At 41.6% G+C, this 20,398-nt stretch overlaps 2 protein-coding genes across 2 annotated transcripts; both read right to left on the bottom strand.

Moving 5' to 3' along the window:
* Positions 1-4,181: 4,181 nt before the first annotated feature.
* On the bottom strand, positions 4,182-6,537 carry ATP5ME (ATP synthase membrane subunit e). The gene is made up of 4 exons (XM_058826906.1): positions 6,378-6,537; positions 6,180-6,234; positions 5,827-5,925; positions 4,182-4,309 (listed from the first exon to the last, which is right to left on the bottom strand). The coding sequence occupies exons 1-4, from the start codon at positions 6,411-6,413 to the stop codon at positions 4,284-4,286; spliced, it is 216 nt and encodes a 71-aa protein (XP_058682889.1). The 5' UTR covers positions 6,414-6,537; the 3' UTR covers positions 4,182-4,283.
* A 746-nt stretch (positions 6,538-7,283) lies between these two features.
* On the bottom strand, positions 7,284-18,666 carry TMEM175 (transmembrane protein 175). Its single transcript, XM_058826905.1, has 10 exons — positions 18,513-18,666; positions 18,154-18,192; positions 16,968-17,065; positions 15,831-15,882; positions 14,946-14,981; positions 13,498-13,581; positions 12,723-12,887; positions 11,328-11,406; positions 10,082-10,223; positions 7,284-9,526 (listed from the first exon to the last, which is right to left on the bottom strand). Exons 1-10 carry the CDS (start codon positions 18,648-18,650, stop codon positions 8,863-8,865), a joined length of 1,497 nt encoding a protein of 498 aa, XP_058682888.1. The 5' UTR covers positions 18,651-18,666; the 3' UTR covers positions 7,284-8,862.
* Positions 18,667-20,398: the final 1,732 nt, after the last annotated feature.

The following is a 20,398-nucleotide window of genomic DNA, read 5'->3' as shown; positions in this document are numbered from 1 at the left end:
ACCCTGGAGGGACACCGCCTGTCACTTGCCTGCACGGACAATGAGCTGTTGATCACAATTCTGCATTTCTGTCTTCTTCTTTTCTGCTTTGTTATCAGAGTGGATTATTGCTCAATTTTTTCAACTGACAGAGCAGTCAGATTTGATTCTGGGTTGTCAAGCTATGCTGTGACCTGAGGAATTTGTGGTGACTCATTAGTCAGATGTTCTAAACATTACAGATGGACAGATGTTCCTCAAAACTAAGTTACAGCGGAATTGTAGTGTGTTTCTTTCATAAAGAGTGACTTGCTATTTATCCTGATTATACAGGAGAGGTCTACCTGTCACTTTCCATACAGTCTTCAAAAACTGGCTTCAGGCAAGAAAGCTGTCCTTGTAATATACCTTTAAGATTGGGAAGAATTCCTACATGGAGGTGGGAAAGGTACCTTGTATCTCTTGACAGCTATCCCATAGGAACCAAATTAGTTCTCTGCCACCATATTCTGACCAGACAATAGATGATTATCAGGTTCAAGCAAAAAAAAGGCCAAGAAAAGGAAGGAAGCAATGAAAGAAAAGTTCTCTCAAAGGGTATGAGAGGAAAGACTCCTGATGCTTGTTCTGTATTCTGGAAAACACTACATCCACCTGTTCTTCTGCTAAAACTACATTTGTGTGACTCCTGAGTACTTCTGTTTCTTGAGAGTGAGTTGGCTGGTTTTCTGCTGAATCTACTGAATATTTTTTTCTAATCCTATAGTTTTGTGGAAGGAGTAGAGGAAGAGGTACAGAGAAAAAAAGATCTTCCTCTTAAAGTTTTATTATCATAAATGACGATGCAAAGCACACTCAGCCTAGACTGAGTGGATCTAAAGTCTTGGATCTAGTACTCTGGGCTTTCATGGCGATTTCCTTATACAGGATCTGGAGATGCTAGTAGGACAGAGTCCCTTTACTGTGCACCAAGACATGCAACCCATTTGCCTGAAAGGTGGAACTGGGATCCATGCCCTTCCTGTGGTGTTCAATACCATCTCTTTGTTTGAAGAACCGATTGAAGGTTGAGTTGTTCCTGTCCCGCCTGCCTGGGGGGAGAGGAGCACTTCCTGGGCTTAGTTCAAGTCAGGCTTGAACCAGCTTGGCCAGGTGGGAAAAGACAGTAAGCATTTCTCTCAGATCGACAAGAGGTGGTTGAAGACAACATTTTCCAATCTCCATGTCAATTGTTCCCTCCTTTTCTGCCAGAACTGCCACCCTCACAGCTCTGCCAGCAGCAGAGGTCTTGTACATGCTTCCCCATCTCGGATTGTGCCAGGTGAGGCATCTCCACTCACAACCCAGTAGCAGTCCAAACTTAGCAGAACAAATGCCTGAAGGACATTGTCATGCCAACACACCACAGGCATACACAAGCTCTTTTTCACTGGCAAAGAGGTCCTGTCTTATGTCAGTTTGTCCTACCCCTTCCATCAGTGACATGATGATGATGATGGCCAGGATGCACGATCAAAAATGCCTTGACAGTTTCTCAATCAGGCAAGCCTCTTCTCCTGCATGGATGGAAGATTTACATTCCAGCCCTGAGCATCTCTCTTAGAAAACCTCTCCTGCCAGTCTCACAGGGATATTAATTTTCCTACTCCCTCAACCACCACCTTCATAACCAAGAATGGAGGTCTGTATGTATTACCTGCTTCAGTGAGGCACTTACAAAACAGGTCCCCTCTGGTTTCCCACCACACTTGAGAGCTGCATCAAGCCAAAGGTGAAAACACTTAACTGTATTGTAAGCAAATATGATCAGATTTAAATTCTCTACAACCCTCAACAGACCTTTCCTGAAACTGTGTTGCAATGACATACATCTTTTACCAGGCCTGGTGTTCTGACCTGGCTTTGAATCAGGGTAAGTGAGTGTTAATAGATCCCTTGGGTGAAATAGCATGAAACAGCACAAAATGACTCATATGCATACATGAGGCAGGTTTATTTTAAAACAATTTGCAGTAGAAAGGAGGTATGTAGCTGTACTGGTTCTATTAAAAAAAAAGTAAAAATATCACAAGGAAAATACATAAGGAAATTAAGAAACAGATGGAAAGGACAAGAGTGGATAGTGGAGAGGAAAGATCCAGTGACAAGACTTGATTGTTTCAATTTTAGTTGCACGGTCATCACTCTGATGGTCGCAGTCTTGATCTTCTTGATCTGGATCTCCCTGCCTCATTGGGGGTGGAGGCCCATGCAACAAAGAGGAGTTCCATGGGTTATTATCTGTTCAAGCCTATGTGGGAACATCCTGAAACCTCCCCTGGAGAGGGGTTTTACAGTATCTGATGCAACACCGTGGAAATTAGTCTGGGTGGTTCTTCAGGCCTCTTTGACGGGTTAGGTTGCCTTCTAATGGCACAACTTGCTGTTTGGCCCTGCTTCTGGCAGCTGCATAATTTTGCAAGTTGTGTCTTATCAGAAAGGAGAAAAACCCTCAGGCCTATGTGTGAACAACTGCATGCCTCCCCTGGAGGGAGAATTTTGCACTGTTAGATGCAGTTGTGCCCCACCAGAAGGAAGGAGATTGGTGTGACAAAAAGCATTACCCTACCTCTGCAGGTCCTGCTTCTGGTGTGCCTTTTCCCCTATATGTTCTTAAAACACTTTGTTTGAGACAACAGTCTCAAGTTATCATGGAAACTGTCTCAACCAGCCCACCCAAGCAAAGCTTGCTCCATCACACCTGGGAAAGCAGTGGACAAATCTGTTTCTTGGCCCTTTTCCTCCTCCATGTCTAACATATCCAGTCAGCCGGCTCCCAACTGCAAAGGCAGACCACTGCAGGAGGAACTACGCCAAATTTCACCTGCATCTAACTGGCCAATACGTCCACTGAGAAGCACTCACAGCTCCCATGGAAAGGGTCCACCCCTGAGAAACAGCCTCTTCCACTGGCACCCCGCTCAGAGCGTCCATGGACACCGTGTGTATGCATAGTCCCCTTTGGAAAACCTGGCAGCATGCCCTCCCTGATGCCGTGAGGATGCGCTGTGCTCCCAAGTGCGTGTGTGCAGACAGGGCACAGCCACCCACAACTCACAGGGTGTGATGGGCAGGCATCCCATGCTCCTTGTGTGAGCAGCCGTGTTGGAGCACCCTGCAGTGCTCTGAGTGCTTCACACTTGTTACAGGAACAGGAAGGTTAGCCTCCAGGTTTTATTTCCCAGATAACATTTGAGAACATAAGGAGCTTTTCTCAGTGTACAATATCTTGTGGTGATCATCAAAAGCTCACTGTGCCATACAATAGCCTTGTGACATTTTTTCTGCTTTAAAAAAAACACAGAACAAAACTTATTTGACTGCTTTTGCTTTATGATAAAAGCTTCCCATATAGTCCTCTACTCTGGTGAGACCCCATCTGGAGTACTGAGAACTGCCCTGGTGCCCCCAACATAAGAAGGACATGGAAGTGTTGGAGCAAGTGCAAAGGAGGCCATGACATTGATGAGAGGACTGGAGCACCTCCCCCAGGCAGGCTGAGAGCTGGGGCTCTTCAGCCTGGAGAAGACAAGGCTGTGTGCAGACCTCCTAGCACCTCTACAGTATCTGAAGGGTCCTACAGGGAAGCTGGAGAGGGACCTCTGCATCAGCAACTGCTGTGACAGGACAAGAAGTAATGGGTACAAAGTGAAAGAAGGGAGATTTGTGTTAAATATTGGGAAGAAATTCTTTACTGGGAGGGTGGTGAGACACTGGAACAGGTTGCCCAGGGAGCTGTGGGTGCCCCAACCCTGGCTCTGTTCAAAGCCAGGCTGGAGAAGGTTTTGAGGAAGTTGATCTAGTGACAGGTATCTCTGCCCATGGCAGGGGGATGTTGGGACTGGATGATCCTGAAGGTCCCTTCCAACCCTTAACATTTTGAGATTCTATGGAACTCCCCAGTCAAGCCATGTAAGTAACAGATTTAGGCAGTCAGTACCTTCCCAGTCTCCCCCACCTGCCCATATATATAAAATTGTATGTATTTTCTGATCACAGTCATTACCTGTGGATAATGGGGGTGGCCACTGGCTTTTGCTGGGGGAATACAATGGCCTGTTTCAGTAGCAACAATAGCTAGATTGTGACAACTGCTTCCAGTTACATTCTGTCCCTGTTTCTGCTGCTCTTCTGTGCAATTCACTCAAGAAACACCGACTGAATTAAGTAGTAAGTACTTTATTGATAGAATATCACATAGAGTTCAAAAGCCACTGGTCAGCTCAGAGCATAGCCATGTGTGAAATTCAGATGAAATCTGTTGTCTATTTCAGGATGGAATCTTCACTTGCTAAAAGGGAAGAAAACACAAACATGGTTAGGACCATTCGCCACCCCCAGGCAGAACTAAAATATGCAAAGCATTAGTGGAATCAAAGACTATCTTTATGTAATTTCTTTCTGGCTAGTGTTTATGATTCCCACTTCTGTTTACAGAAGTGAATTCACACACTGTGGAATTTCAACAGAATCGTAATTCACAGCTCTGTGGTGAAGGCAAACTTTTAAGATTATTCAGTAGTAAAAGACAGTTTTCGGAACTGACAAGCCAAATAAGCCCAGAAAAAGCTACCACTAGAGCTGTATCCATCTTTAAGGAACAATCTTTGTCAACTGCACTGCACATAATGAGAGTTTAACAACTGCTTTTCTGAAAAAAACAGACCAAACCTGTTGCTGGGAACAACAGACCTGTCACTTCTGTGTCACTTTTAAACAGACTAAACATTCTAAAGCAATAATCAAGAAAATTTCCTTACTAGGTGGCCTGGCAACACTACAGCACAGTCTCTACCTCCAAAAATACAGAAAGTTTCCTCTAACAAGAGTACATCTAAAAGACTCATTTATTTAGTCCATGACCAACAGAGACAATGTATTTAAGAAGGCAAAATAGCTCTATCTAATAAATCATATACAAAACATATTTGATTTTCTGTATGTGTAGTTAAGTTTAGTGTTTTGTTTAGAACAATGCAAATGTCACCCTTTTGCATGGAAAGTTACTGAGCATGTATCTGCACCAATAACAGCCTGAGGAGTTATTAATCAATTTTCTTAAAATTCTTCTTAATTTTAAGTCCACCTAAAAACCCTAGGTGAAACAAAGCTAGAGAGCACATTCCTCTGTCTGGCAGCAGGAAAGAAATCCTCTGCTAGAGCTGTACAGGGAACACAAGAAATAATCCTAAGGACAAGGGAAACAGTGCTGCAGCAGGAATACTACAGGCGGAAGGGAATGAGAACAAACGCAGCAGTAACAGTTACAAGTGATGCTCTCCAACACATCCTCTTCCTGTGAGAGATAAGCAAATGTAGCTGACCTCTAATGCTGTAAAAAAATCAAGCTGACCTCTAACATGTGACACCACTTAAAAGTCTCAAGTTGCAATTACATACCATTGCCTATGCCCTATATTCAGCTGTATTTGTGAGGTTTCTACACTGCACAGAGAAAAGGGCTTGCACATCCAGAGTAAGAGACATAATGCCACAGCTGATGTATGGATTCAGCTTTTCCTCACAGAATAACCAGCAACTTTTAGCAGCTTGTTTCCTCAGCAGAAATTCAGCCATTTAACAAGTCCTGACTGTCATAAAACTGTTAACTCTTGTTGTGATGAGCTTTTCAAAATGCAGGCATAATTAAACAGCAGCACTATTTACTCCTCACACAGCCCTAACCACCACCTCCAAGGATTAGCTGCAGGCCGCAATTTCTCCATAGAGCACTGCAGTGGAACACCAGTTCTGCAGCCTCACACCTACAAGACAGCGTGGGATGAATACACTAAACCGAGGAATTACCTTCTGCAATCTCTTTTGCAATCCGCTCCAGTTCTTCACGCTTCTTTTTCTCCTCTGCCTCTATTCTTCTCTCCTCTTCAGCAATCGGCTTCAGGTAGTCTGCCATCAACACAATCCCTTTAAAACAACAAATTCCCAGCCCCCCGGCGGAAAGCTCCGCTCCTGCGGGCTCGCTCAAAGAGGAGAAAAAGGCAGTTTTGCAGACAGAAAGGCACATTTCATAGGGAGCTGTGGCTTCACACCACCAGGGCCGTGGCCGGGCCGGGGGAGGGAAATGGCGGCCGAGCCATTTCAAGGTGCCCTTGCGGGGCGGGCGCGGGGGAGAGGGGAGCGGCCGCCCGGGACTCACTCACCGTATCGCTTCTTGCCGTAGATCATCCCCACGAGCAGCGCCGAGTACCGGGTGAACTGCGGGAGGCAGAGACAAGGACGCGCCCTTCGCTCAGCTCACAGGCACGGCCGGCCCCCGCCGCCCCCCGCCCAGGCCCGGCGGCCCGGGCGGCCCTCCCCGCGCCCCGGGACAGCCCGGGTGATCCCCTCACCGCCCTCACCTTGATGAGCGGGGAGACCTGCACCGGTGGGATCATCCTGGCGGCGACGGCGGCCGGAACTGAGCGCGGCGGAGGTAAGGGGCGGGGAGTAGCCGTGACCAGGAAGCCGAACGCTGTGCTGTGCTCTGCTTCCCGAGTATCGGCCAGTCCGTCACTCAAAGAGCTCCGGCGGCGCCGGGCCCGCAGCGCCTCCGCCACCAGGAGGGGCTGAGGGAGCTATGACTGCTGCGAGAAGGATCTCGGGGGGATCTCATCAGTGCTTTTCAATGATAAAAGGACACAGACTGAAATGCAGGAAATTCTTTTTAAATTGAACAAAAAAAAAACAAACACTTTTTTTTTTTTTCTTTCTAAAACTCCCAAGGGTAATTTGACATTAAAACCTGTTGAGCCCTTGGAAAGCAGATACTGGAAAAATATTTTCACTGTCAGAATGATCAGATATTGGTGTAGTTTGGCCATGGAGGTGATGGAGTCACCATCCCTGGAGGTGTTCGAGAAGCATGAGGATATGCACAGGTGATGTTGTTTAGTGGTCTAGGGGTTACAGTGGCACTGCTGAGTGGATGGCTGGACTGGATGATTTTAAAGGTCTCTTCCAACCTGAATGACTCCATCATGCTACAAGCTATTAAGTGGTTATGGTGTCTCTGTGCAGATGCTCAGTCTGACTGGACACAGACCTCTGCAACCAACCAGTCTAGCCAACCCTACTTTCAGCTGGAGGGTTGGAGTAGGTGGTCTAACATTTCTTTACATCACATTAAAAATGTTTTGGTGTTTTATAAAAAAAATCACAAAACTGCTCAGGTTGACCTTGTGATCTTGTAGGAAAAAAACCATCTAACATAAATTTAGTTATCAGCCTTAAAGTTCATCGACAGAGAAGAAATAAATGGCTTGAAGTTTTTTCACTGATTGCAATTTATTACAAATACACATATTCACTACTTACTATGTGTCTGCTGCACATTAGGAACAAAACCATAGAGAAAAGTGCTTTCATTAAGTATCAGAAAAACTGCTATACACAACACAATACAAGTCATTTAACCACAACTAGGTATAAATCCCCTTGAATAGCTGAACATACTCTTCACAAGAAGTATGTAATATTCACAATTACGTATTCGGTATCAAGGTGCTTCAAAACAAAAGCACAAGTGCTTTCAAGACTGATCTCAACTGAAACGAGATATCTGAATTTGATTTCACCTATAATTTCTTCAGGCATATTTTGCCACTTTTTTTTTAATGATGAACAGCAAAATTCCCCAAATGCCTTTAATTATGGCATTGAAGTTGTCAGGCACTAAGACAATTCAAGATACAAATTAATAACTCTGCCAAAGGCAATGTAATGGCTTCTAGGGCAGCCAGAGCTTAGATGATTGGAAAAGCACAAAACTTATCCAGCTGCATGTAAGTGTAAAGAAAACAATTCAACATATCAAGGACAGGAACTTGTAGGGGTTAGTTTCTTCTGCTGTCTTCCTGAGACTCAGAAATCTGTGGGACCCTTTAGTTGTCCACAACTCAGGAGAAAGCTCAACTCCTTTACCTGATGTGGAACTCTCACACATTGCAATCTCATACTCTTCTTGAATATGACACCATGCCTTCTGAGTAACAGAAGGATGTTTCTTTGACAGACATAAAACAGACATAAAAAGCCTGAGAAATATGAACACTTCAGATGAGCAGCTTCTGCAAAACACAAAAAACCTTATGTCTAATCACAGAGCTCTTTTCCCTCAGAAAATATCAAAGCTAGTTAAAACTTGGATGCAAACGCACATGAATCCTCATTTGTTAGATCCTTTTTTAAAAAAGAATAGGATATGCCCAAAGAACTTGTGTTCAGGTGGCTTGGAAGACGACTATCACAATTGTAACTCCCATCTAAACTCACACACAGAGCAACTCAAACACAGTTAGATTTCCAACTGTTATCCCCTGTTTGTAATTATGCAGAACAGACAGTGTAACCATTGAAAAAAAACCTGAAAAATAAAAAAAAAAAAGAAAAAAGGGGAAAAAAAAGGAAATCAGTAACTTGTATGCACGTATGTTCTACTATGATGTGCCATCCAGAAATTCAGAAGTCTCCATGTTTTCCATGCCTCACATTCTCTTACACAGAAGCTCAATCAACTTCTATGCCTGTGTTTTTGCTGCCATTTTGCTGGGTATCTGTGCACTTCTTAATCGATCATTGCTGCAGTTACATGTCAAGCAGCATTTTTCTTATAGGGCAACCCTAAAAGAAGGGGAACATGCTTTTCTTTGCATCCCCTGTTTACCCAATATTTTCAATAGCAGATTTTGGAGAAAGGGTCTCGAGCATGACCAGCTTAAACATAAATATGCCGCAGTTATGGTCAATACAGGCTTTGGTTTACATCAATATAATCCACACAGAAATATAATGCGAGTCAGAGGAACTGAAGTTGATCTTGTAACTTCACATGCACTGTGCGGAAATTTAGGACACTGTTTCATTTGGAGACAAACATGCCTCTTCCTCTTCTAACAATACAACCTTGTGTCTGGAGAGAGACATCACAGACTTTATGGCAGTTAAAGAAATTCTAACAAAAATGCGTAAGGCAAGAAAAGCAAACGGGATTACAATCTGCATAAGATGGAAAATTGCTGTGCTAAATTCACTTAACAAGCAAGTTAGAAAGAAGGCCCCAAGGCTTACACAGGGGTAGAGAGCCAGCTTGGCAAACATGAAGGCATGCTCCTTGCCACCATACCTAGCAAAGGCATGCAAAGTTTCCTCTTCATTGAGGAGGGCTGTAGTCCATATTGCAAACTGAAATATGCTGGCAAAGAAAGTAATAACACAGCTGACCTGAATGGCTTCTATTTCATTATGAGACTTCTCTGCAAATTCACTGGTCAGCTGGTAAGCTAGTGGAAGCCCACCAATGAAAGCCAATGAAAGTATGTTGAGCAGTCCCATTAATCGGGTAGCTTTTGTTACATAAAGGAAAAGAGAGTGATGGACAAACCACAGGAGACCAATTGTAACAAATGAGCCAAAATAAGCAAGGTAGTTTGGCCCATAGTCACTTAAAGCTTCAAGAAGACTGCCATGGAACTTCTCCTCAACTTCTCCAGGATCAGGAACATTGTCTTCACTGTGGAGAGAAAAATTACTTTACTTTGCATATTACTGTTATAAAAACACATCTGGAGCAAAACTGAACTATGCTGCTTTAGTTCGAGCAAGTACTGAACAACAAGAATCCACTCTGTACTTTTTAAATCTATCATTTAGAAACTGTTTCAAGTAACAGCTCTGCAAAGAAATCATATATAAAAGGAAATCTGAATGCAGGTTGGAATTCCTTTGGGTTAATAGTCCCTGCAGTGACTAAACAGCTTTTATTGATAAAAGGCTTTCATCTGGAAACTCAACTAAGCAAAAAAGGAAACTTTGTTCTTCAAGACTCTACACCCCAACACATATTATGCACACTGATGATCATTACTGCTGGAATGTGGGTGTCAGAGGTATCTCTGGTTTGTGCTCTGTGTCCTTACAGAAAATCATACTTTAAAGTAAATACTGTGCTGCAGATTTTGGAAGTCAAAGACAATGTCTGATTAATTTTGTTTCCTCAAATATTACATACAGACAAAGGTTAATATATTTAATAAGATGAAGTGTAAGAACCAGCACAAAGCCTTACCATATATCCAAAATGAGCAGAGTTGCTACAATGGCATAGACTCCATCACTGAATGCTTCTACTCGTTCCTTACTCAGAGGCTCACTGAGGTAAAAAGTGAAGGTTTCTAAGCTATGATGTTCCTCCTCTTCACTTCTCTGACCTGGAAACAAATCCAGAGGCTTAATAATGAAAACAAGTATAAAATAAGGTAGTTCAACAATCTACTGTGACCTCCCTTTTTCCCCCATCTGCCAAAATTTTTCTTTAGACAAAAGGATGCCAGTCATCCACACATGTCAGTGACTCACTTTTTTTGACATATATGCCTCTCCCTGAAACTGGTTTCTTTCAAAACAACTGCTTCAGGAACAACAACAAAAAAAAAACTCTGTCCTTTAAACTGTATGGCAAACCATTTCCACCAAGTGAATAATGACTCAAAGCTGTAATGAACAAAACAAATCAGATGCTGCACCTCAGGAAGCCCTAATTGCGGTAGGGCCTCTACAGCTTGGAGAACTTACACTGCATGGCAGAAAAAAAAAACCTGTCTTGAGCATGGGAGCTGAACTGGGATATCAGATTACCTCATTTAAAATAATTCAAGCCTTTTGTCAAAAGGTGTAGATTTTATAGGAAATGTCAAACACATCTCTAAAGACTGAATGCAGAACTGCCTAGCTAGCCAAAATACACTGCTTCAGGTGTAAAGACTGGACAAAGGTTAAGGTTCCACAGGAGTGCAAAGCAGGTGTAAGCACAGGAAACAAGTAGTTAGATTAATAAAATATAATACCCTGAACAGTTGACTATTGTGAGGAAGTTTGATTTACAGGTGCAGCACTTGCCTGTTTGAAAATGTGTGACTATTCAGCATTGCAGGGAAGAAAGTGAAGGCAGTTTGCTTCCTTATGTTCTTCTATCTCCATGCTCCCTCTTGAGGAGGGAAAAGGGATAGACGGCCTGATGCCATCATTCATATACCTACGTGTGTCTGCATACACTTGAATTATCAGGACAAACCAGAAAGGTTTTGCACTGGGAAATTATCTTTAAATGTGTTGTGCCTTGCGAAAATCTCATCAAAATTATGGGAAAACAGGGAGCAAGGGAGACACTGTTTAGAAGCACATCAACAAACCCTAAAATCACTATGTACCGAGACAGAAAATGAAATCAGCACTGAAATTACTTCATTCTGGGCTGCCTACATAACACGTTGACAACCTATTCAGAACATATGCCTAAGAATTTTGTTACTTACCAAGAACTTTGGTTTTACACCATGTAATTAATCGAGTGATATGAGGAAAAACGATTACAAGTCCAAGAAGTACGTAAGACTGTTGGGAGAAGAAGATGAACAGTTTAAATATAGTTGTCAAAATATAAATTACCTTCCAGATTTAATATGAAACTCTAACTCTCAATCTTAGAACTAATCACATCGAGAAAAAGAAATCCTGACTTTCAAAAACAAAAAGGCTCAACAGAAATGCTCATGCACCTCCTGAATATTACATGTGGAACCAAGTTGGTTTTTTTCCTAGCTAATTTAGTACCTAATTTAGTAATGAAGCAAACTAAAATAAGCAGGGAAATAATTCTGCTAACAAATTAAGCAGGGAATAACTGCTTTGGAAGTTGAAGAATTATCCCACAAAATCCTAATGGTCCTTCCAGTTCATGATGTTCTAAGCTTCTACTATTTGTGTCTCAAAACCATGTTGGTGGGTCCTAAGTGGTACACAGGTTTTGCACAGATGTAAGCATAGGAGGAAACTAAACCAGGAAACTAATTTCACCATTGTTAATATTAAAAACAACCAAACTACAGTGAATGGAGTGAGGAAGAAGAGTAAAACATATTTTCATTTAAAACTAGGCCTTTTCATGTTTGGGCTCATAACTGTTCCTTTCCTCAAGAGCAACCTGATTTCTCATAAATCTGGGGATTATTTAAGTACTGCTAATTCCTGTGGAGTCTTTCTCAAAATTCAGTTAAATCCATCTTTTCCTAAAGAACAAGAGGAATGGAAGCTCAGAATACACTCAAAAAACTAGATTTCAGTTCCATGTAGGGGTTCCAGAAAAGAGCTGAAGCTATTAATAAGTAGGAGCAACTCACTGACATCAAATAAAGATGGAAAAGAAAAAGGCTGTGTAAAAGCAGTCCTTAGACAAAACTTGTCTTGCTTCGAGATGCAGGTGAGCTAGCTGGTCTCCCTACTCTGATTGCTCTTACAGACACCCTAAGTTAGTTCAGCAATTGCATTCACTCTTCTTCAGTTTCTGCAATGTGGTGATCATTTCATGTAAGCTTCCATATTACCTCAACTATTTCTGATGCATAAGATACTAAGGTATGGTTTAAAAGACCTGCTTGAAACAAAACAAACAAAAAAAAAGCAAGCATAGCAAGTAATACTATAGCAGAATATTCTTTTGAAACTATTCGAACTCATGGACTGAGTTACAGGTTGATACACGTGATTAAGTACATTCATTGCAAAATAGCAGTCATGATTACAACACCCTAGAATTGGCAATTGAGAAAGTATGCATAATTAACATGGACATCATTATTTTCATACACAGTCCTAAAGACAGCTCATACAAACTGCTGCATCAAAGTTTTTCATTAAATGAGAGAACTTACCAAAGGAATAAAGAAAAAAGAAAAGATGGCTGCTAGAAAGCATAGAACTGGTCCTCTTAGGATAATCTTTAAGATATGACGTTTATAGAAATTTTGATTTTCAGACTCCTGTATCTGTTGATTCAGTAAGTGTGGGTGGTAGAATCCATATGCTACTATCACAGCCTGCAAGGCAAGGAGCATTATTGAACTTATTACATATAAGACATAGAACTATGAATCAACACATTCCAAAACACTTTCAAACTTATTCTTCACTCCCATATGGAAGGTTGGTCCTAGGAACTCTGAGATTTGACAATACACTGCATGTGAAGATTTTAGTCTCCTCTATGGAGCCTGTCATGACCTCTGATCCTTCATGAAGAGGAATGAAGACCTCTGTAATAAGGAACTTAAAGCAACAAAGCAATTGAAAGAGTGCAGCTGGACTTGAGGCTGAAAGCCTGTGTTCCCTCACCCACTGCTGCACAGCTCAGAAAGACATCAGCAAGAAAAGTAGTTGTTCTTTCCCCAAGGCATTTTTGCAAAGAGTGAAAAGGAATTCTACGAACATTGAGATCAGCTGATTTAGTTGCATAAAACAGCTTCATGGGACAGTGATCTTTTGTCTTATGTACAGGTACTGCATTATCACAGTGGGGCACAACTTTGAAAAAGAATGGTATACAAACAACATATTTAGCAATTTATGCCCCTCACTAAGTAACTTAATTTCAGTTCTACACAAGAAAGTCTATTTAAAAGTGAAAATGTAAATGGATAGCTCCAATACCTGTATAAGGCCAATGACAACAGCACAGACACTGAACAGGAAGATGCCAAAAGGTACACCTGGAAAGGAGGCCATTAAGGAAAACTGGAAAAAATCAACAAGATCATATATTTAATTAATAAGCAATGTACGAATAACAGTAGAGAAACAGAAGCACACTTCATTCAATACTGAAACTCATAAATCTAAATAATAATTTGCAATTCATCATAGTTCCATTAAATGTCATTTCAAGCCAAAAATACATGCAGGCATCCCATCCCATATAGAGAGATGGTTTTGCTCTGATGTTGACAGTGGTAAACCTTAGCCACTCTGGCACTGTACCTCCATATTAATTACAGAGTGGCTTGTATGTGAGCATAAAGTTTAACTGGTTATGATTTTGGTACGATGTCACAGCTGTGAAAATTCTTGATATTAGGATACTTTTTTGAATCTTTTATTTTGTCTACCTCCATGGCTCCCTGTTGTATTAATTTCTGCAGCTTCTTTAGGGGAGGATAAAAAAGAAAAAGAAAAACAAAAGAAAAAGAAAAACGAAAAGCAGGGTGTAGAATTAAGGTAACATTGACAGCTTTCCAAAAAAAAATTTCAGCTTCAAGGCAAAATTAAAAGTATGTTCTCTTGCTGATAAAGATCATCTTACTCACCACAGCCTTATTTTTTGTATACTAAATGTAAGACATATATGCCTTACATATGTGCCTGTCTTACACATACAACAGTCAAGATGAATTTTAAGCAACTGTTTTGTTCTGTTAATATAGTACTTATTTGCAAATATTCTTTTGAGGTCATAAAACCAAAAATTGTGCAGATTTTAAACACAAATCATCAGCTGCCAGAATCAACCCTGCAGAGCAAATCAGAAATGACGCCACAAACTCAGTCTAAATTACAAAAAGAAAAAGTCCTGGCATATAAAGAGGAGTTTGAAACACCATTTTATCTATTTTACCAAAAATCAGATAACCTGGACCTTTTTCAATACAGTTGCTTTTTTAAACGAAATCATGGGAATTTTTTTACCATGAGGGTGGTGAAACACTGGCACAGCTGGAGAGATACACAGTCCCTGGAGACATACAATGTGAGGTTGGATGGGGCTTTGAGCAACTTCATCAGTTGCAGTTCCCAGTCTTTTCAGGGGCTGGACTATAGGACCTTTAATGGCCCCTTCCAAACCAAATTATTCTATGATACTATGATTTTCCATAACTGTAATTTTTGTTTCTAGAATACCCATTTTCTGCCAGGTCTAAAACATGCAATATTTGAAAGTTATAAAATAGCTTCATGAATTTTAAAGAAGTAACACTTAACTACAATAATGGATTCAGGGTTTGTAGTATAACAACACTTTCCTGAATACTTTGGTAAAGTCTTTCCAAATAAATGAAGACACTATAATTCAAACATATGTCAGATTTTAGAAAAGAACTTACTGTATATGGCAAGAAGGTTATGATCATCATACAAGCCTAAAACAGAAAAAAGTATATTGAAACACTATGTATGTTCTGGACACATCTTCAATGAGGACATTGCTTGCTTTGTATTTTACAAGAAGATCAAATGCTTGTGCTGCATAATGAAAAACACCCACGTTTCTAATGTTTCTCAGTTTAGACTACAACAAATGGCTGGTTTTGTACACGTCTTCCGTGATCTATTCAAATTGTATAACTGTATTTTAGAAAACACTACAGTTTTGTTATCAATACCCCAGGTAAAAGTTTTGCTATGGTTTTTAAGAGACTTATTTCGAAAGTAGCAATGCCAAATATACCACACTTTCTAAATAGGTGTTTCTGGTTTGTCAAGAACATTAATATCTGATTGTAAATATTTCATATCTAAAAAAGAAAAATTTAAAAAAACCGCAGCCAAACAAAAGCGTAAGGAAATGCATTTGCTTGAAAGCTACATTAGGTAAGAATTAGATGTCTTAGGCTATTCTTCTAATATTTTCCTCTAGTGTTATCTCATGGAGCTCCAACAGTGCTTTTATTAAAAAAATAGAATAACTGTGTGGTTGCATACTTTCAGAGAACGAAGTTTAAAACAACACTGTAAAATACTCAGTTCCCTCATATGAACTTTGGAGTAACCTGCTGCACAGCTTCTTTTGCTTTATAGTAGAACATTTGCAAGTGAAAAGCAAGTTATTTATCAATCAGTCACATTGAAACTAAAGATCTTTGTATTTTCCTGACTTGAAAGTATGTCAGAATAATGCTATTTAATGTAGAAACCTTTGGATATTCACAGACGCACTTAGGTGACCTGTATCTGCTAGTTAACCATCCAGCTTGTCTGACAAGACTCACCAGATTTAGAAGAGCCAGGACATCATCTATGTGCTCTATCACCTGAAACAACCTGTCAAGGCAAAGTAAGCTTATAATGAACAAGCTAACTCACAAAATATGTTTTACAACACTACATATAAATTGTACATTTATGATAGTATGGGAGAACCCAATTTCCTTTGCCTCAGAATTAATACACTATTCCAGGTGCTAGCAAAACTCATGTAGCTCAAATATGAAAGTAATTTGTTAGAAAACTTTTAAAAGCAGGATGCAATCAAGTTTAATCATGGAGCAGTTATTAAGAACCTGGTTTCTATCTGCATGGCAGAGTATTTTCAAAATTTTAAGGCCTAGAATCATTTCTTCTGAAGAGACAGCACCCAAAGACAAAACTTTCTTTTGCAAACATCCCCAGATTTTTTTAATGAAACTTCTCACTCACAAAACTGTCACTTAGAATCAACAGCATCCATCACCCTCCACAAAACCCTGAGACTCTACCACAGCATTTACTTACACAAGTGAAGAAAAGCATTGTGATGAAGGAATGGATGTGAGGTATCAGCTTCCAATATTGAATTACAGGTTGCACACCATTATTGGAATGCAGCCAATCCACTTGCATAGTAATATTTGTAAATTTCAAAATTCATACAAAAACTTCCCTGGTTCCAGTATGATGCCTGCACGCCAATTTCTTTTTAACCACCAAGACATAGCAGGTGGAGGTGTCCTCAACTCTATAAAGTACAGAATCTGCAACATGACAATTGATTTTGTGACAACCACTGCTGAGGACAGAGATGAGCTTTAGGCCACATGTACAATATCAGTTCCTTTGCTGTGGAGCATGCAAGTTACAAATGTATGTTTTTTCAGCATAATTAGAAGTCTAATTCCATCTAGCCTTCAAGATAAAATGAAAAGTAATTCTAAAATATATATAATGCTTGTTTTTCTTTGTAACACTATGGCAGTAGTGTAAGAGTAGCTATTTACTGCTAAGGGTAGCATTTTTTTACAATGATTTTCTAATATTATTCAACAAAAGACAATTCAGAAGTCTGACAGCAAGACAGAAATACATCAGAGACATGGTTATTTCCTGCACTTTCTAGCTTTTAACTTTAGATTTAAATACTGTGTTCCTACCTTACATGAGCTGCCCATGCCACTGTGACTATTAAAAAGGTCATCAAGTAGACTGCAATTTTTGCTAGAAGAAGCTGCTGAACACTTTCACCTAATTTCTGAAACAGAAAGCCACACCCAAGGAAACAAAATTTAAATATTATGTTACAAAATTATTACCAACATCTGAAAAAGAGATGCACAGTAATGTAATACATTTTTGGAAAACGCCTCCCAAGAATGCAGTTCCCATTCAACAATCTCTTTAGTACATTGCAGAGAAACCAGTTTATTAGGAACTTGTTAAGTAGGCTGAAATATGGCATTTGATGTACCAACACATCTCAGCAATCTGTAAAAGGGCTTCCCAGTGCTCTATTCACTCTATTCACCTTGTTATTCATTTATGCATTCCCTCATCACTGTTACTATAATAATGCATTTCAGAGGACTGCATACAATATAACTCTCTTAATTGCACAGCACTGACTTCTTAAGTAGAAGCACCACAGAGGTTTCATGTGACAATTGTTAACAAGGAGAAAGAAAAGGGCTTAACCTCAGCAAACTTTGCAAAAACCACTACAAAGGCTTAAACAGACTCATATTTGCTGTGTTACAGATCTTATCTGAGCTTCTTAAACTAAGATTTAGGTCTGTTTAAGAGTAGAAAAATAAAAAATGATAAAAGAAAAAACCTGTTCATGTTCTCAAATTATTGCTTCCTAAAATTCCTGGGTATTCTCAGAATTAATTTATTTAATGTAGCCTTCTTTTTCCACTTTCATTTATTCAAATTATATTTATTATATAATAGTAACTGACTTTAAAAGTAGCTTTCAGATTGTGCTATATAAGTGGCTTCTCTCAGGGATGGTTTATCACCAAGAAGACCAGATGTTTTCTAGAAGATGTTTTGGTCAGATGGGAAATTCATTTTTCATAGAAATGTAACTAGATATAATCTATGGCCTACAACATATAGCTCATTCAGGCTTTGTGTCACAACATCTGCATATAACACATCTAAAAGTTTTACACACGATGTTCACCAGCTCCTCGCCCTACGTGAAATTTCTGTTAGGTTTAATGTTGCTTAATGGCTTCTGCTTTTGAAAGCCTCTAGCTCGAAATGAAGCGGGCGTACTAAATGAGGATGTTACATCTACTTGGGAGGGCACAAGAAACAACAAACGGCAGGCGATACCTGGTCAGGATGTATTTTTGTGTGAGCCACCGGCAAAATCTGAAATAACAAAATGCTTATTAGCACATGACGTTCTTTTCCTTGTTGAGCACTTCCCCAAAACCACACACCCTTCAGGTGCCCGCGGATCGCGTAGCCAGGAGCAGCTCTGAGAGTCACAGCCGCTCTCGGGCCGCGGCCCGGCCCGTCACGGCCGCCGACATGTCGCGACAGCGGGGCGGGCGCGGGGCCGGGCGGCAGCGGCGTTCGCGGCCCCGCTGGGGCGCCGGGCGGGCCGGACAGGCACGGCGCGACCGGAAAGCCGGGACCAGCCGCGGCTGCCCCAGGCTTCTCCCTCCCTCCCGCAGCCGGGCGCTCACCATCACGGTGGCGATGATGGACAGCAGCGCGTCGCTGTAGGCCAGCAGCCGGTGCGATGTCTGCGTGCTGCTGCCCGGCTCCGGCCCCAGCCCCAGCCCCGGGCCGCGCTCCCGCACCGCAGCCCGCGGAGCCGACATGGCCCCGCTGCGCTCGGCGGCGGCGGAGGCGGCGCTTCCCCTCGCCCTCAGAGGGGCGGGAGCCGCCCGCTGCCCCTGGCGGGCGGAGGAACACTGCTCTCGGAAACAATGGGATACGTGTCCGTGAGGGGTCGTGACGCTGGGCATCCGGCGGCTGAAGCAGTAACCCCGCCTGTAAAAGACCTTCCAGTTTACCTCTCCGTTTTCCATAATAGCATCCTGGGTCTAGTGACACTGACGGTGTTTTCTGCACCGGCCAGGAAACATCAACAGAAGAGTCAAAAGGAAAGCATGACTCTTACAGAAGCAATTGATTGTCCTCAAACAAATTCCCTTTTTAAAATGGGAAGAGCATGTCAGCAGTTGAGGGAGGTGATCCTGTCCCTCTGCTCAGCCCTGGCGAGTGCTGTATCCAAATCTGAGCTCCTCAGTAAAAGAGAGACTTGGAGCTGCTGGAGTAGGCCCAGCAGAGGGCAACAAGGATGACTGAGGGACGAGAGCATCTCTCTTTCCAGAAAGAAGGAGGTAGGTCCATTCAGCCTTGAGAAGAGGCAACTAAGAGGGGAACCTCAGGAATGTCTATAAATATCTAATGGGTTGGTGCCAAAAAGATGGACACAGGCTCATCTCTGTGATGCCAATAAGATTAGAGCAAGCAAGCAGAAAAGCTGCAACTGAGTATGAGGGAGAACTTCTTTAATATGTGGGTGGCCACATCGGAACAGTTTGCCTAGAGAGGTTGTTTGGTCTCCCTCAGTGTCTTGGGTTGCAATGCAAGATGTAACCAAAAGTATGTATTCTATTACCATCTGTTAAAACCAGATGTGTTCTTTATCTCTTCTACAGCCCATCCTCCCGCCAGGGGAACATCTTCTGTTAGTGGGCCTTTGAGTCTCACTGCATAAATTGTATCATCCCATTGTGAAATGCTCCACCCAGGGGGAGGAGCCAAGCATTCCTACCTGGATATAGTCGGAGACTTGGAGCACCAAAGGCAGCCTTTCTCCATTGGATTGTCAGAGGAAAAGGGGACCCATCTACACCACCAGACCTTCAGAGGAAAATGATGCCCTTCTACAGGATCATCGCTTCAACAGAACCACATCTGTCACTGCAGGAGGACTGCAGCCACCATTTAATTGGACTGTTATCAACACCCTTACCAACAGGGTGTCAGGTTGTATTCTGACTGTCAGTGGGTTTGTTTTGGTTGGTTTTGGGGTTTTTTTTTTTGTTTTGTTTTTTAGTACTACTGCATTTTTATTTTCATAGTAAAGAACTGTTATTCCTATTCTCATATCTTTGCCTGAGAGCCCCTTGATTTCAAGATTATAAAAATTCAGAAGTGGGGGGATGGTTTACATTTTTCCATTTCAAGGGAGGTTTTTGCCTTCCTTAGCAGACACCTGTCTTTACAAACCAAGACAGTACATGAAGATACTCAAGAGCCATCTGCATGCAATCCTGTGCTATTGGCTCTAGAACAACCCTTCTTGAGCAGGGAGGTTGGACCAAATGACCTGCTGTGATTCCTTCCAACCTTAGCCATTTTATGATTCTTTATTGATCTTGTGCAATAAAGACCTGTGGAGCTACAGGCCAGTCAGTCTCACTTCTGTGGCTGGTGAAATCCCCAGGGAAACTATGGTAAGGCGTATGGAAAATAGAGAGGTGATTAGTGACGGCCAGTGTGGCTTCATTATGGGCAATTCATGCCTGAGTAATTTGGTGGCCTTGTGCAGTGGGGC

This window comes from Poecile atricapillus, chromosome Z (assembly GCF_030490865.1).
Source record: "Poecile atricapillus isolate bPoeAtr1 chromosome Z, bPoeAtr1.hap1, whole genome shotgun sequence".
Taxonomy (NCBI): Eukaryota; Metazoa; Chordata; class Aves; order Passeriformes; family Paridae; genus Poecile; species Poecile atricapillus.
The sequence above is the reverse complement of the archived record's forward strand: the minus strand, read 5'-3'. Positions and strand labels throughout refer to the sequence as shown.

Coding starts and splice junctions, on each gene's coding strand:
- ATP5ME (XM_058826906.1), bottom strand. CDS start 6,413: ATGATCCCACCGGTGCAGGTCTCCCCGCTCATCAAG. Junction 6,235..6,377: donor AGGTCTCCCCGCTCATCAAG/GTGAGGGCGGTG, acceptor TGCCTCCCGCAG/TTCACCCGGTACTCGGCGCT. Junction 4,310..5,826: donor TGCAAAAGAGATTGCAGAAG/GTAATTCCTCGG, acceptor CTTCCCTTTTAG/CAAGTGAAGATTCCATCCTG.
- TMEM175 (XM_058826905.1), bottom strand. CDS start 18,650: ATGTCGGCTCCGCGGGCTGCGGTGCGGGAGCGCGGCCCGGGGCTGGGG. Junction 15,883..16,967: donor GCATGGGCAGCTCATGTAAG/GTAGGAACACAG, acceptor TTGCCTTGACAG/GTTGTTTCAGGTGATAGAGC. Junction 10,224..11,327: donor GTGTAAAACCAAAGTTCTTG/GTAAGTAACAAA, acceptor ATTTGTTTCCAG/GTCAGAGAAGTGAAGAGGAG.